We start from the raw sequence: 15,943 nt of genomic DNA on the forward strand, positions 1-15,943 counted from the left end.
AGTATGTTCTCTATGAATTGAGGCAAAAGGACCTCAATGTAAACAAGCCATTGTGCTTTCTTGGGGTTTAAATCCTAAAGTCCTTGCCCCTTACCGTGATGCTTTCCTATGCGAACTGCTAATAAAGTATTCAATCAAGAAAGCAATCAAGTTGACAAGAGTGTGCTGCGGTCATTTGTAATGGATGAACACGATTGATTGCTGTGAATTGAGTTAAGGTCAGGAGGACCCCAATGGAAACAAACAAGCCATAGGCATAGGCTTTCTTGGGTTTCAAATTCTCTTAGCAGACCTTTTAATGAACTGTACTTTCCTGTGCTTTTTTGCAAACTGCTAGTAAAGTATTCAATCAATCAATTCATGCCCTCCCCTCCCAATTCCCAAGGTGTCCATAGCATGGAGCTTGAGGACCAATGGTGGAAGGGACAGCTTGCTGTAGATATATACCAAGCCCTGCGCTACAAAGTAAGTAGGATATAAGCTCCACATATTACCTGTTTGATAATCTGATAAACCTACAAAGGAGAACTTCACCCATATTAAACCTCATCTTCATAATTGGTCCTCAGCTCACTAATGGTCATAAGATGGCACCTTTCTGTCTGCTCTGCCTGCATCTCAAAGGTGGACTGTGGACATTTCAGAATAATATTTCAAACTGTATTATATACTATATTAAATCACTTTATTTTTTATTTTATTTTTTAAATGCAAGTACAATGGCTTATATTTAAGGTAACTTTCCAGGAAGCGAGAGGCTGTAGTTTCCATTATCTTAAGTTGGAACACCCATGGTGATACCATCGGTAGGTAGCTTTCTGATCTGTCCACATTCCACCTCTGAGAGGAAGAGCAAGACAACAGAAGATGGATGCGATGGGAAATGAGTGAAGGGCTCTTCTAATGGTACATTTTGACCACCAAAAATGTGGAATGCTCTGACATTTAAAGAAATCACTGGTTTCTTTTTAAACTGGCCTGAAACATCATCTATCAGGAGACCACAAGGGGAGATAAATTCATTTTCCCATAGAAAGGTGGGGTCATTCACTCCTGCCATTTTTCCTTTTTCATGTATTATACTTATTTTTATGCTATGTTGATGAATTTAATGTATAGGACCACAATAAAACAAGTCCCCATGACTTTTTTTTGTGTTATCCTTTTAGCCTTAAAAGGGAAATACCACTAATTCTTCAACTTTGAACTATGTCATTAATATACCTTAAAGTTGTTATGTGTTGCCTAGAACTGGTGGATTGATTTGAGGTCATGTGATTAGACATCATGAAAGTGTACTCTTTGGCTTGCAGAGCACACCTTCATGATGTCACTGATCACATGAACCCACAATCAATTCTCTGGTTCTAGGCAACACAGAAGGGGGCCTTTTTTATTTCCACACAACAACTAATGTATATTAATGATTAATTAATTAGTGCCAAGTTGAAAATGAGTGGTACTCCCCTTTAATGTCTGGCTGTTGTGTACCACATGCTGTTACATTTTTGGCTAATAACGTAATCAATCAATCAATCCCAACCAGTTAACCCACCATGTAATTACCAGGAGCTGAAGTTGCCTTCCTTCAAAGGGCAATCCCCTCAGCTCAACTTCAGAAGGTACTTTGCAGACCTGATAGCCATCGTCAGCAACCGCTTCCAGCTGTGCCCTTCAGCCAGACACCTTGCCGTCTACCTGCTTGACCTGTTCATGGACCGGTATGATATCACCGTACAACAACTTCATATGGTCTCGCTCTCCTGTCTCCTCTTGGCCAGTAAGTAACTAAGTATAGAACTGACTGCGTTTAAGCCAATGCATTGTCCGGAAAATATCATTTATCATCATAGGGTGCAATATTGCCTGTGGTTCTGGTTTCATGTAATGCAAATTGTGATGGCACAATGTAATTTCCCTCCTATGTAGGTAAATTTGAGGAGAGGGAGGACCGTGTGCCCAAGCTGGAGACGTTGAACAGTTTGGGCTGCATGAGCTCCATGAACCTTGTGCTGACCAAGCAGGGCTTGTTACACACTGAACTTCTCCTCCTGGAAACCTTCCAATGGAACATCTGCCTTCCCACAGCGGCTCATTTCATTGAGTACTACCTGTCCATTGCTGTCCATGACGGTGACCTCCATGATGGCCTGCCCATGACCTGTCTGGACAAAACAAAAATTTACATGGCCAAGTATGCTGATTACTTCCTGGAGGTTTCCTTGCAAGGCAAGCTGCATTTTTACCGAGTATGATCTGTGAAAGTTTATATCAATGGTTCCTAACTCAGGAACCAATCTATTACACAATATAATATTTCTATATTAACGTTTTCTCTGACCACATCGCACGTTCATAAAACATAAACCTCAGATGGCATTTATAGTATTAAAGCGGATGGTTTTTTGCTGCAAGTGATATCTAATTAGATAAAGTGTGAAGTTTGACAACGATGGCTTAGCTGCTACTGGTGGTGACTGGCTGCTGTTTTCTTTTTTAGATCACGTGTTCTTGTGCTTTGCGCCATCGCTGGTGGCTGCTGCTTGTGTGGCCGCCTCCCGCCTCATCCTACACCTGTCTCCAGCATGGCCCCCCCGCCTGCAGTGCCTGTCTGGCTACACATGGGACAACCTAGTCCCCTGCGCAGAAAAACTACTCTTGTGAGTGCCTGTCCATATCTTGGATATGATTTAATTAGTCAATAAACACAGTGCATTAGATGTAGAGGAATTTGTCGTAATGAAATTGATGCAGGTTCACACTGGAATATTAATGATCGGATGCAAGGAGATGATGCAAAACAAAAGATACCGGCTGTATTTTTACTGCAGTCTTTTAAATAATTAACAGTGCAGCCGTTTGTCTTTTTCAGTGCACATGACGGTGATGTCAAGGAGGCCAACAAACAGAAGTGCCAGAAGACTAGTCAACAGCAGGGCCAGACGGTGTACCACAGCTCAGGCCAGACGGCTGCTGTGGCCCAATACATGCACCGACCAACCATGCAGTTTCCCCAGCAGACTCTGCAGTCCATTATAGGCCCTGCCCACAGATCTAGCTCCTACCTCAACCACTCTGCCCCCAGTCTGCAGGCTTCTAATGGTCCCCAGCATAGCCATACCCAGACCATCTCAGCCACTCTAGACCCAAAGGCTAATGTTCAAAACAGGGCCTACCAAGTCAGCATGCACTATACATGTGCGGCACCCTGCTTTGAACGTTGAAGTGTCCTCAGGAGAGATTTTCTTTTCTTTTTTTGTTTGTTTCCCTAATTCGGTTGTTGCCAAGTCACCCCATGTATATAATCCCTGTCACTGCCAACCACTATTTGTTGGTCTTTGGAATGGTGTAGAGTAGACAACCACGTTATACACATGGAGACACCTGACGGTGAGGAGTTTCACCGGGAGGGTGTAATGCGCACGGAGGTACACACTATTCCTCCCTGCTCCGCTCCCGGTAGAGTCGCTAGTGCAGCGACAGATAGCCTCCCCGGCTGGCTTTTGTTCGAGCACCCAGTCAAGCTGGAGGCACTGTGGAGGAATCTTAACGCTAATGTCCACGTTAGTGGAGGTACCCCTGCGCCACGATCAGGAGAGTTTCAGTGTTATAAGGAGAAATTGGGACGAATGCTCGGTGTGATCTGTTTCTCTCAGACAGAGCAGGCAGGACTGTGCAGGATTAGACTGAATGAAAAAAGCCATGCTTTTAATTTCCAAGGGACTAGCCGAGATTAGCACAGCACTTTGACCCAAATGTTTACACAATGTGCAATATGACCACTCTGTTGTGTAATTCTGTTGACAACCTGCAAAGAGGTTTCTTTTTCCCTTTTGTATTTCTTTTTTCTTTCTTTTCTTTTCTTTTCTTTCAAAAGCTGATTGAATGATTGAGTTATTTACCAGATGTGAGTATTGTGAAGTGAGTGGATGGTAGGTTTTTGTACCACTATAACCACTTATGTTACTGGATAATTTACCTGTGCTACAGACCAAAGGTAGTCCTGCATTTATTTATGACGAATTACCTCAGACTTTTTGAATGTATATTTCCTTGTTTCCTGTAACCAGTTTATGGATGATGGTGAAACATGTAGCATTAGTAAAATGAAAGGATTTATGTGAAGACGTGGTGAACACTTAAGATAAGTGAGCACGGTTCTTAGGTGTACCTCAAACACTTTGCTTTTTTTAGGACTATTATTTGTACTTTATTTCATTTAGTGTTGTAGGTTTCACAGTTTATTTGGCAGAGAAAATGGTTACACCTTTGTCAATGAGTGCTGTGCACTTATATGATGGTACTTTTTAAGTAAAATCCTACATGTTGATTGTACCAAGATAAACAGTCCAAAGTTTATTGCTTACAAAACCAAGATTGTGAGATTAAATGTACCTCACAATGCTGATGTACACAAACCTTTGTGTAGACTAGTGCAGTGGTTCTCAAAGTGGATTCCATGGACTCTGGGTTCCTTTAGGGGGGTCTACATTGACCATAACAAGTCTAACTCTTGACAGTGTACAAACGGAAGCATATGTACCCTGACGGGTCCATTTGGTTCCGTTTGTAATTTGTTAAGGGGAGACCTTCAGATTTCAAATTTGGAGAACCACTGCTCTAGTCTAGTGAATGCATTGTTGTAGCCGTGCTAAACATCTGGGTGTCGGAAGTCAACATTCCATTTGATTCAACATTCTTTCTCTGCTGTGGGAGACAAACAGATGTGCAGCAGTGACCAGCCTTAATTTAGGGGTGTTTTCCAACTGAACGCATGCTCCATCGCATGACGGTATCGCTTGCCGATGAGAACTGAATTACAATCTTCTTTCAATAATGATGTAGCTATCAAGTAGAGCCATTATGTTCACCATGTCGCTTGACAAAAGCTACACGACTACATTTTGTGAATTACATCGAAGAGAAAATTCTCCATGCTTTTGTAGATATGCAGATTGTATCTAAGTCACATTAGGTGCAAAGTACAAAGTAGCTGTCTAGTTACTTGTACTAAGCAATTTGTAGTGTAGCTAGCTACTTAATCTGAAAGCTTTTAGTGTTGCTTAATTTTCATGAGTAACTAGTGCTAGTAGCCTAGCTAGTAACATTTACGAGTAGCTTGTAAATCTGTTTTTTTGGTGAATGACACTGTTGTCCTATACAGTTTATGGTGTTTTAGTTCTCCAGTGCAGCTAGAACATAAAAGAGCCCATGCTGATGTTTGACCACAATGGCTAGGAAGAGCCACATGAACAGGATGTGGCTGGGGGAAGAGGTGATGCCGAGACCATCAACCATAATCCGTCCAACAGTGACATCTGAAGCCCAGTTCAGATACATAAGATTTGCAGGCAATGTGTCATCATATTGGATTTTGGTGTCAACCGAATTTTGAGTGGTGGCAATCTTGTTTCGGCATTAATGCCTGCTTGGGAGCTAAAAAATTGCAGGCAAAGTCTGCAATGTGTGAACACCATGCCAGCAGCATCATGTTGCTTGCATAGCGCAATTTGTGTTCAGTATTTTAACATAAATGGAAAAGTGTTCTGCAGTTGAACACACTGATATGCCAGTTTTACAACTAAGATCTAAATATCAATCTGGCAGGGAATAAGGTAATTCATGTGATGTGTAAAAGACAGTGTTTACGGTTTTATATGTTTTATTCTTACTTTTAAAATGCATCAGTCACTGATACTAGTCCAACTCACCGTCAGTGACGGTCCCTCATAAACACATGGTTGTTTGATCATGAATGGCCAGACACACACACACACACACACACACACACACACACACACACACACACACACACACACACACACAAGGCTAGAGACTGCTATAGAGCATCCTCTGTTCTGGTGAGGCTCCGTACTGTAGATAGGAACAAGTACCGAAACAAATCCCTCTTTTAATCACAGTGGTTAAACGGGGAAAAAAAACCTAGCTCTAGGTAGTGACCTTGACTTTGACCTGTCATGGTTGCTGGAGATCTTGTTGCAGAATGAAAGACCATGTACATGCATATACTATGACTTCCTTACTTTCTCCTAACACAAATGTTCAATTCTGAAATATCTAAAACATCTTTTGTCTCCCAATTATTCACCAAATACATATATTCTAGAGATCATTGTCTTTCCAGAAAGTTTCATATCTATGCAGCTGTTTCCTGTACTATCGTTGATGACAGACAATAACCGGATGACAAACTAACATTTCGTCTGTCCTTGTGAACCTTACTGAGCATCATGACATTAAATTCAACTCAGGACATAAATCATGTCCCATTTGATATATTAGAAATATACCTCATTTGAAGTTGATTTACGAGATCCATGTGAGTTGGCGATAGGATCATTAAATTAAGATTCAGAGTTTTTTTGCTACCACTGCAGATGAGGCAGACAAAGAAATCAGTGTGCAATAAGAACTTGAGGGAGGATCTCATCTATGTAGTTGTCAATGACTGGAAAAAGCTTTTGAGTGAAATTGACATGTGAATTACATAAAATTACATAAAAGAGCATACTTTGGGGTAATTTATAAGTAAAAGAAATACATAATCTTTTACAAATACAACTTATATCATCAGTATGCAATAATATACCGGTATACTGTATATAATGTGAAGCTGTTACATGGTATTTTGCCCATTGAAAAAGTAGTAAATAGTCTGTAGAGGGCAGTACGTGTCACCCTTTATTGTGCTTCCCATTTCTAGGGTTTAATAGTTCCACTAGAAGTATCTATTTTCTTGTAGGCTAAGAAGGCATGTTGTCTCTGTTCAGCATTTTTACCCCAGAAAGTGTTCTTTCATCATTTGAATGCATTGTGCTCGGGTTCAAAAGAGGTCTACAAACATGAAAGTAAACTTGATTTGGCAGTGACGTTATCAAAAGATGTTCCCAAGACAAGAAAACACAGAGATTACAATATGAATAAAGAGTTTGAAAGAAATTGAATTATGCTCGATTTTTATCATGTCACTAGTCCCTGTTCAATTTGTGTTCACACATTCTAGCCTCTGATCTTAAGATACATTTGAAGGTCGGATTACATTTTGTTAGGAAAAATCAAAATATTTATTGTAATACATTATTTGTGTCTCTAAGCCAGGTGATCCACGCACATGTCCCTCAGTCAGTCCCTGGCCTGCTCTCCCCAACATCGGAGAGGAAAAATGTTGAAATCACGAACTCACATTTTGCCAACTTATCCTGGGTTATATAAAGATGAAAACAAATGAACTGTGGGTTTGCGGCGTGTTTAGTAATTCATACGTTTCTTTTTTTTTAAGCACTGATGAATGAAAACCTGGCAAAGTGTTTAGGAAACCTCAAGCAGCGTTAATGTGTATACTGATTAAGGTTGACCTCTTTCATATAACAATGTGGTCGCTGATGAAACATTCCATCTTCTACTGAAATAACTGTCCAGGAAACCTAAAGTGCACATCTGATTGCTTGATGTAACAATGTGGTCGATCCTTACCAAAAAAGGCCATTCGTCTTGGGAATATGTCCTATAGAACTTCCTGTGGAGGAAGAAGTGGTCTGAACCTGGTGGCAGCATGTTCTGTGTCCTTTCTGTGTGTTAGTACGTTAACCGGAAGTGTGGGCACCTGAATTCATTTATTTTTCAGATTTATTTTGGCCTTTTTATGCCTCTATTGATAGGATACTAGATTGACAGGAGAGAGAGAGATGGGGGGTGACATGCAGCAACGGTCTTCGGGATCGGAACTCGAACCCGCTGCCAGGCTACTTTGGAGCCTAGATGCCCATGGCAGATTTGTCTGGTTTCCAGGCTAACCAGCGGTCCAGGCCAATTGGCTATTTCCAGGTAACTCTTGCCATTCCACTCTATGTGTGTGTGTGTGTGTGTGTGTGTGTGTGTGTGTGTGTGTGTGTGTGTGTGTGTGTGTGTGTGTGTGTGTGTGTGTGTGTGTGTGCGGTGTGCGATATTACTGTGGACTGATGCAGCATTTATTTGACAGGTATGGTGACTGAACCCAGCCACTGTCTACCAGAGCTGACCTACAGCCTCTCAGGATAATGCTTTGGTATTCACATGCAATGGTTAGGAGATGATGGACAAAGACGGTGAAAAACAACACTATTGAATAACCAGCCCTTGCATAACATGCAAATGTGGCCTTTATTCAATATGAATGAACCTTCATAACAGGAGTCTTGAAACTGGAGTCCTGCTTAGCCTAAACAACTATGGAAACTTTTCACAGCAGTCAGGTAAAATCCTTTCTAGGGCAACAAATTGATCAGGGATCAATTTGACACTGGCCTCAGGAACTCAAAGCTGTCGAGCTGTTCTGGTATGCAGGTGAAATTACCCAGCTTCTCTGTTGCACTGCTCACAATTCTCTGGCTAGCCCCAAACAACAAGCGGAGATCACTCTAATGCAGCAGAATAATTCGATGCTTACAAAATGTCTTACATCAGTTCATAGCACCCCCAAGAGCATCAGAACTTCTGTATGGTGTTCAAGGCTATATCACTGATAGACTGATCGATTGAATACTTTATTAGTCGTTGGCACAAAAGCACAGGAAAGTGCAGTTCAATGCAAGAGGATTTATACCCAAGAAAGCACTATGGCTTGTTTCCATTGGTGTCTTTTGTACTCATTCATTGAAACATTAAATGACAGAAAAATATAACAACAATACTATGTAAGACATTATATATAAACCGTCATAAATCAGAGGGGGGGCTTTGACTTTATTACCAATTTGCATCCAGCTCACTGTTGTGCTATCAAAACCGATTGCTTTTAGCTTATCAATCAAACTAGGGTGATTTACGGTGTCAAATGTTTGAGGTCCTGCATGACCATGCCGCAGTATTTGCCCAAGTCCACCTCATGTTTGATGAGGTCATTCAAATAGAGAAGGAGAAAACACAAGCGACACAAGTAGTAGTAGGCTACATATTGCATTCAACAATAAACCATTTGAATGAACACTAAGAAGACCTTGGAGTTTTGTGCTACTGTAGCTGGATGAGTGGGATCAAAGTTCCAATCCCTGATTCAGGCCTGCAAGTTCCCATTCTAGTCCAGGGCTTGCAGTGGAGTAGAGTAGAGAGAGCGGCTTCAAGATCCTCACATCAGCAAGAATTTGGACTGATGGGTGCTGTCATCAAGGCGACGACACAACCATCTTCCCCCGCAGACTGAAGTGGTTCAGCATAGACTCCAGGATACAGTGCAACTTCTACAGGTGCGCCATAGAGAGTATCTCATTGCAGCATCCTCAGGGACAGTTTCTATCCACAATGTGTAGGACTAGTATGGAATGTAACTCCCAGACACAGTTGCACTGACTGGTACACCCTCTATGTCTAATGCAACACTGCATGGCATGCACAGTACTCAGTATCATACTGCAGTAGTAACCTTACAACAACAAATATTGAAACCTCTTTGTGACTTAACAAACCTATGATACCCAGTGGGAAATGCATTTGTGTCATAGCTTACTATTTAAATACAATTTAAATACTAAGCTGTTGGACCTACATAGATATCTGCACCACCAGATCTCTGTGTGAGTCTGAGTACAGTCTCTCAATACATAACAATGGAAAATAATAAAAATGCCCCCTTTAGATGTTGGGGTATGGGCTAAGTAGGCTATTTTTGCACATACAGTACTGTACCTGGAATTTGTCCTCTCATTTTACCCATCCTAACTATTAGAACTAGTGGGTGACTTTTGAACAGTGCCCAGGGCAGGGATGTACGGTACAGTACAGTATAGTAAATAACAAAATAATTCATTAATATACATATATCTCTATACTCTACATCTATTGCCAGTGAATATACAGTATGAATGAATATATACACAGTATGAACTATCAAGAATGAATATAGGAGAGGAGGATATATAATATACTCTGTCAACACTGCATATAAATTAATATATGTAGGGCAGCCATAGCTTAGTGGATAGAGGCCATCTGGTAATCAGAACGTCACCGGTTCGCCTCTCGGCCCCGGTCTATGTGTCGAAGTGTCCCTAATCCGTAACTACTCCCCTGGAGTGCTCACGATTTCTCCCCCAGTCAAGGGGAATTCCCCTTTAGGCTAGTGGATGAGATGTTGACTTTCCACGTGGAGAGCCGGGTTCAAATCCTGGGCGTTACAATGGTGCCATGACCCAGATCGGCTTTCCCGGTTGAGGAGGTCAAAAGGGGGGCGAGTGTAGCAGTAGTGGCTCAGAGTGTCTGCCTGATGAGCAAAAGCTTCATATCTCCCCAGGGAAAGGGAAAATTCCCCTTTAGGCTAGTGGATAAGATTTTGGCTTTCCACACAGGGAACCAGGGTTCGATTCCCGGGCGTTATAGCCTATATATGTTTGAATGTATGTATGTATGTACTGTATGTATACAGTACAGTCTCTCAGCAGTTATCCTTGACATTGACAACTTGTGCTTTTTTGTAGTTTATTTTGTCCCCCACTATTGAGGAGGCTCTGCCTCAGCTGTATTGTAATTTGTGATGTGATAATGAAGAATGTAATATTTTTTAAATAACAAGTTCTCTTTTATTTTCAGATATTTGTATTCAAATTGTCACAGTTCTCAGGGGCAGGTATAGATAGGCTAATGACATCCTAAATCCTATTTCTATCAAGTAAAATTACAGTTATTAACACAGTTATAGCATGAGATCTGAGGACTATCATTGCATAGGCCTATAAAGAGTACAAAGACAAGTAGAAAAAAGCCCCACCCAGACAAGAGGAGAAAAAGAAGAATGTTTTCTCCCCTTCATATTCCCAATTTAGTAAAGCCAATTCCCAATTCCCAAATAACAAGTTCTAAGTAAGTAAATACATGAACAACCTGCCTTGAGGTTGCATTTTGATGCAAACATTCAAAGTATTCTGACTCTATTTAGATTAAATTCTTTGCATTGCCTCAAAGAGATAAGAGATCTGAATCTGAGTTCAGAGACTACCCCTGCTCAAGCCTGGGCTTATTTTAGATATTACATAACATTGTGTTTCATAATAAAGATTCTGAAGAAGGCTAAGCTCCTCATTGTGCACTAAATGGTCTCAAGTTATATGGAACGGTTCTCTGTAACAATGCGTGTGAGTCACCATGTAAAAACAATATGTAACATCTTCAAGTCAGTGACTACTTCTGAGTCAGTGATGTTCTCAACCAGTGGTGGAAAATGTGAAAGTGTAAATGGAAAAGTGAAAGTCCGGAATTGAAAAAAAAGAGAGAAAATCTTGAGTAAATGTACCGAAGTATTGGTAACAAAATGCACTTAAAAGAGGGGACATATTCTCCTAATGGAGAACATGTTCCTTTCCCCTCCTGATGGAGGGGAAAGGAACTGGTTAGAATAACGTGTTCCTTCCACATGCTACGTCCTACCGGGGAAACCCCCCCCTGTCAGATGATAATAAGCGGCCTGCTCACTCCTCATGTACTGAAGGAAGCATAAGTTCAGTTTGGGCCCTCCCCAGGTTGGCAGAGGGAAGGTGGCGACCCAGGACTACAGCTAAGACATTGGCACAAAAATGGGTTACAAGGTCTTGGGATAAAAATGTAGGGAAAAGAAATGTACTTAAAGTACCAACATTAGAAAGTATCATGCAGAACTCATTGTGAGATTGTAGATTGGCAATTTTCAAATGGCCAAAATGGATATAGGGCTGAAGTGGGTTATGTATGTTTTGTAATAACTAGTCCTGTGCCCGGGGTTGCACAGTATATGAGGGATTGAGTGTAGGAGTCTCAGAAGTAATGTTGGAGAACCCAAACGTATCAATGAATGATGTCAGTCATCTCCAAATTTGGGCATTGTTTCAGCACACGGCTGTTACCACGGCAGAGACACATGCGCAGTAGGTGGCGGTATCAGTGATGTCAGAAATGTGACCACTGTTTCACCCGTTTATGCACATACGGTATATGGTGTGAGGTGTGCACAGTATATGAGGGATTGAATGTAGGAGTCTCAGAAGTAATGGCCGTTGGGAAGATCTTTATGCTTTTACAGTATATGGTGTTTCATGTTGGAGTGCCCGTTGGGCTGATCTTTATGCCCATACAAGGTGTTCCTTGTCCAGTCTGTGATGTCAGTACTATAGTCTATGACATCAGAGTATGATGTCTGATGTCAGCATGCTCATCTCCAAACCAAACCATGGTGGCGACACTGTTTAGTATTTTAAGACTTTTAGTGTTTGTTGCTAGTTCAAATATAGATATTTGTGCGACATTCGTTTGTGACAACATGGGTGTTATCAGACACGTGGTGTGTGCGATGTCTGGAGGGGTTGACAGCTCTGTGGCCGCTCTGTTATTAAAACGAAGAGGTTATAATGTGACTGGAGTTTTTATGAAGAATTGGGACTCCCTAGATGAGAAGGGGGTTTGTACTTCAGATAAGGACTGTGAAGATGCCTACAGAGTGTGTCAAGCCCTGGACATCCCCTTCCACAAAGTGTCTTACATCAAAGAGTACTGGAATGAAGTGTTTAGTATAACCTTTTAAAGGAGCATGAAAAGGGAAGGACCCCTAACCCAGACATACTATGCAACAAGCACATCAAGTTCAAACATTTCCACCATTATGCTGTCAACACATTGGACGCTGACGCCATGGCAACAGGCCACTATGCCAGGACGTTGCAGGAAGATGAGGACATCTTCCAACAGAAACACGTGGCTCTTCCCACCACGCTCTTTGGGGATCGCTTTGAGATCACAAACCCGGTGAGGCTGTACAAGGGGGCAGACCTGATGAAGGACCAGACCTTCTTTCTCAGCCAGATCTCACAGGATGCACTGCGACAGACCATGTTCCCCTTGGCTGGACTCACCAAGGACTTTGTGAAGGAGATGGCTGCAGAAGCAGGCTTCCGTCACGTCCTCAAAAGGAAAGAGAGCATGGGCATCTGTTTCATTGGGGAGAGGAAGTTTGAAGAGTTCATTCTGGAGTACCTAGAACCGAAGCCAGGGAACTTTGTTTCCATTGAGGATGGAGAGATAATGGGACAACATAAAGGCTGGTTCACCATGACCCTAGGACAGAGGGCCAGGATAGGAGGCCTGAGCGAAGCCTGGTTCGTAGTGGATAAGGACGTTACCACTGGAGACGTGTTTGTGGGTCCTGCAACCAATCACCCGGCTCTGTTTCGTGACACGGTGAGGACGGACCGCTTCCATTGGCTGGCGGTGGACCCGCCCCCTGAGCTGATCAGGTCCAAGATGATGGAGTGTCACTTTAGATTCATTCACCAGATGCCTCTCGTTCCCTGCACCGTGACTCTCAATATGGACGGCACTGTGTGGATCATGCTCTCCCAGCCAATCAGAGCTCTCACTCCTGGACAGTTTGCTGTGCTCTACAAAGGAGACGAGTGTCTCGGCAGTGGGAAGATCATTCGTCTGGGCCCCAGCGAGCACACACTCCACCGGGGCAGAGAGCGTATGATGGCATCCACACAGAAAACCCCTGAAACAGCCAGTTGAGAGAGGCTCTTTACTTCCCCTAAAAGACATAATGGTGGACAATACACCTGAGAAATCTTTATTATTAGGCACAACTCACTGTTCACTTAAAGAGGTGGTGCCATGATTTTCCCCCCTCTAAAACATGATTATCAGGTATTATGATTATACAAGGAGGAAGATTTTTTCCAAAAAAGTGTACAGAAAGAGTTAAAATTATGTTTTTATGTGGCCACACCCACCAGTTCATTGGTATGCGTGGTTTCATGGTGGGTGGTGACCCAGCTGAAGTTAGCCACACCCACGTATGTTGGGTGAATGGTAATTAGGGGAGGGGTTGATTCTGTGATGTAATAAGTATGTGTGTTTTTGGACCGGCACGTTTGACCCCACAAGGTGGCAGCCTACAGCTAAAACCCAAATAGGAAGGCAATACATAATTGCTCATAACAACCACACCAGGGGGTCTAATGAAGTACTGTCAACCTCCTAGACACATGAAAACTAGAAAAAGTACAAAACTATGGCACCACCTCTTTAACGCTGTGATTTATGATATAGCCTATGGCATTGATTTGAGTCACTGTGTGACAGAAATTTTTAATGGACCACTGACCATCTGGACTTACAGTGTGGTACCAAATAGAGCCAAGACAATATTAGATGGTTTTGTACAGCATCCCTATTTTGGGCAACATCATTATAGAATTGTCGATGTACAAGCTCAACACAATGATATGAACCAGCATTGTGAGTTTCTTCTTCTTTTGTGTATCACTAGAGGTTCGCGGCCCTTCGGGCCGCTCACATCTAGAGTCCACGCCCGCTTTTTTTTTTTTTTTAAATAAAAAAAAAAAGTTAAAACATTTTTTTTTTTAATATAAAAAAGTTTTGGCCTAATTGTGTTATTATTGTTACTGTAATAGGCCTGCCAATGTTTTATTTTCATTATTTCAATGTTTTCATTTTAGCAACACACTCTCTCACATGGGCAATAAAAACACAATATCTTCCTATGTACAGTATGATACTTGAATAAACTGGACATGTGTTTAGTTTAGACCATTTTGTCACCTTTCTTTGGTGATAAACACCTTGCAACGTTCATATAGCACTTACAGTACCATAGCACTCGCCACCCTCAATGACCATACATGAAAGCTAGAAAGCATTTTTAGGTATATATAATGTTTTTACTGATTAGGTGCTTGGTCTACCTACGTATTTCTTTTTTCTAGATTGATATTTCTATGCAATTGATGTTCATGCTTATTCGTTATAAATAATATCAGGAGAAGGGCCGGCCGACCGACAGTACAGTACATACAGTGAAGTACATTAGAGGCGCGCTGTGATGTCATCAACAATATTAGCCAAAGAGATAGCCTGATTTTGCTTTTTTTTGCGTGTCATCACATCTTTAAGTACTTGAGTAAATTTCTTAGTTAATTTCCACCACTGTAAACTAGTACCACTACAATTATTTCTGAGTCAGTGATGTCCTCAACACTGATGACAGTGTCACTCTTATAATGGCCCCAAAGAACGCATTTAAACAAGTGCTTTCACAAGTTCATACAGTAACTTCAAATTCACAGTGATAAATTATTCTGGTTCATTGCCGTAACTAGGCGACCATTCTTGATGTTCATTCTTCTTAGCTCATCAAATCTTTGGCACAAGAACTGATATACAGTATGTATTCTCTAGAGGCTGCCTATATTCTCTAAAGGGAATAGATTCAGTAACAAACATTTCAAGTATTCTTTTGGAAAAGATTATGGAATATAAATTAGGCAAACACCACGTGAGTCATGAATTGTGTTTAAAGAAAGAAACAATCTCACAGCAGGTGTGTCATGTCACTGATATAAGCTTATTTTAGGCACTATAGGGTCTCACCTTTTGTTCTCGAAGTTAGTGTAAAAACCTTTCTTCACATTATGTTGGAGTGACTCGATATAGGCTAAAACTCATGGTGTGACTACAAGGAGTTGTATAAGCTCTGGTAATATGAGCAACAAAAAAAAGGTCAGTAGGATATACAGGTATCCACCACATCCTCAACTAACTTTATACAAAATATACAAAATAGGCTGTGTATACTGTACATGATGGCTGGTGATGTTACTTTTGGTGCCATGTCATTTTTCCGACCATCCAATTTTCCGACCACCTAAACCTAACCATAACCCTAACCCTAAACTCAGTAAAACTAACGCTGGTGAATGCTAACTTGGTGAATGTTAACCTGGTCGGATCAACGGAAAGTCGAACCAATGCTCAGTCCCCGTTACTTTTCCATCTACAATTTAGTCATGCATTTCTCATTGTGTAATCTTCTTTTTTTTACCTGAAACCTGAAAAACATGTCATAATTACAACATACAATATGGCTGAGATGAGGAATGTGTGGTCTATGCATTAGTATCATCGTGGGAAC

General features: G+C 41.4%; 2 protein-coding genes across 2 annotated transcripts; both read left to right on the top strand.

The window, feature by feature from the left end:
• Positions 1 to 396: 396 nt before the first annotated feature.
• Positions 397 to 3,224, top strand: ccnj (cyclin J; the record flags this gene model as incomplete). The annotated part of the gene is made up of 5 exons (XM_080740221.1): positions 397 to 465; positions 1,570 to 1,780; positions 1,930 to 2,229; positions 2,501 to 2,660; positions 2,873 to 3,224. The coding sequence occupies 5 exons, from the start codon at positions 397 to 399 to the stop codon at positions 3,222 to 3,224; spliced, it is 1,092 nt and encodes a 363-aa protein (XP_080596347.1).
• Positions 3,225 to 12,280: 9,056 nt separating this feature from the next.
• On the top strand, positions 12,281 to 13,521 carry LOC308297191 (mitochondrial tRNA-specific 2-thiouridylase 1-like; the record flags this gene model as incomplete). The annotated part of the gene is given in 2 exon segments (XM_080740607.1): positions 12,281 to 12,529; positions 12,532 to 13,521. Coding segments are annotated over 2 exon segments (1,239 nt in total).
• Between the last annotated feature and the right edge of the window lie 2,422 nt (positions 13,522 to 15,943).

Source organism: Nannobrachium achirus, assembly GCF_963921795.1.
Source record: "Nannobrachium achirus genome assembly, chromosome: 13".
NCBI classification, from domain to species: domain Eukaryota; kingdom Metazoa; phylum Chordata; class Actinopteri; order Myctophiformes; family Myctophidae; genus Nannobrachium; species Nannobrachium achirus.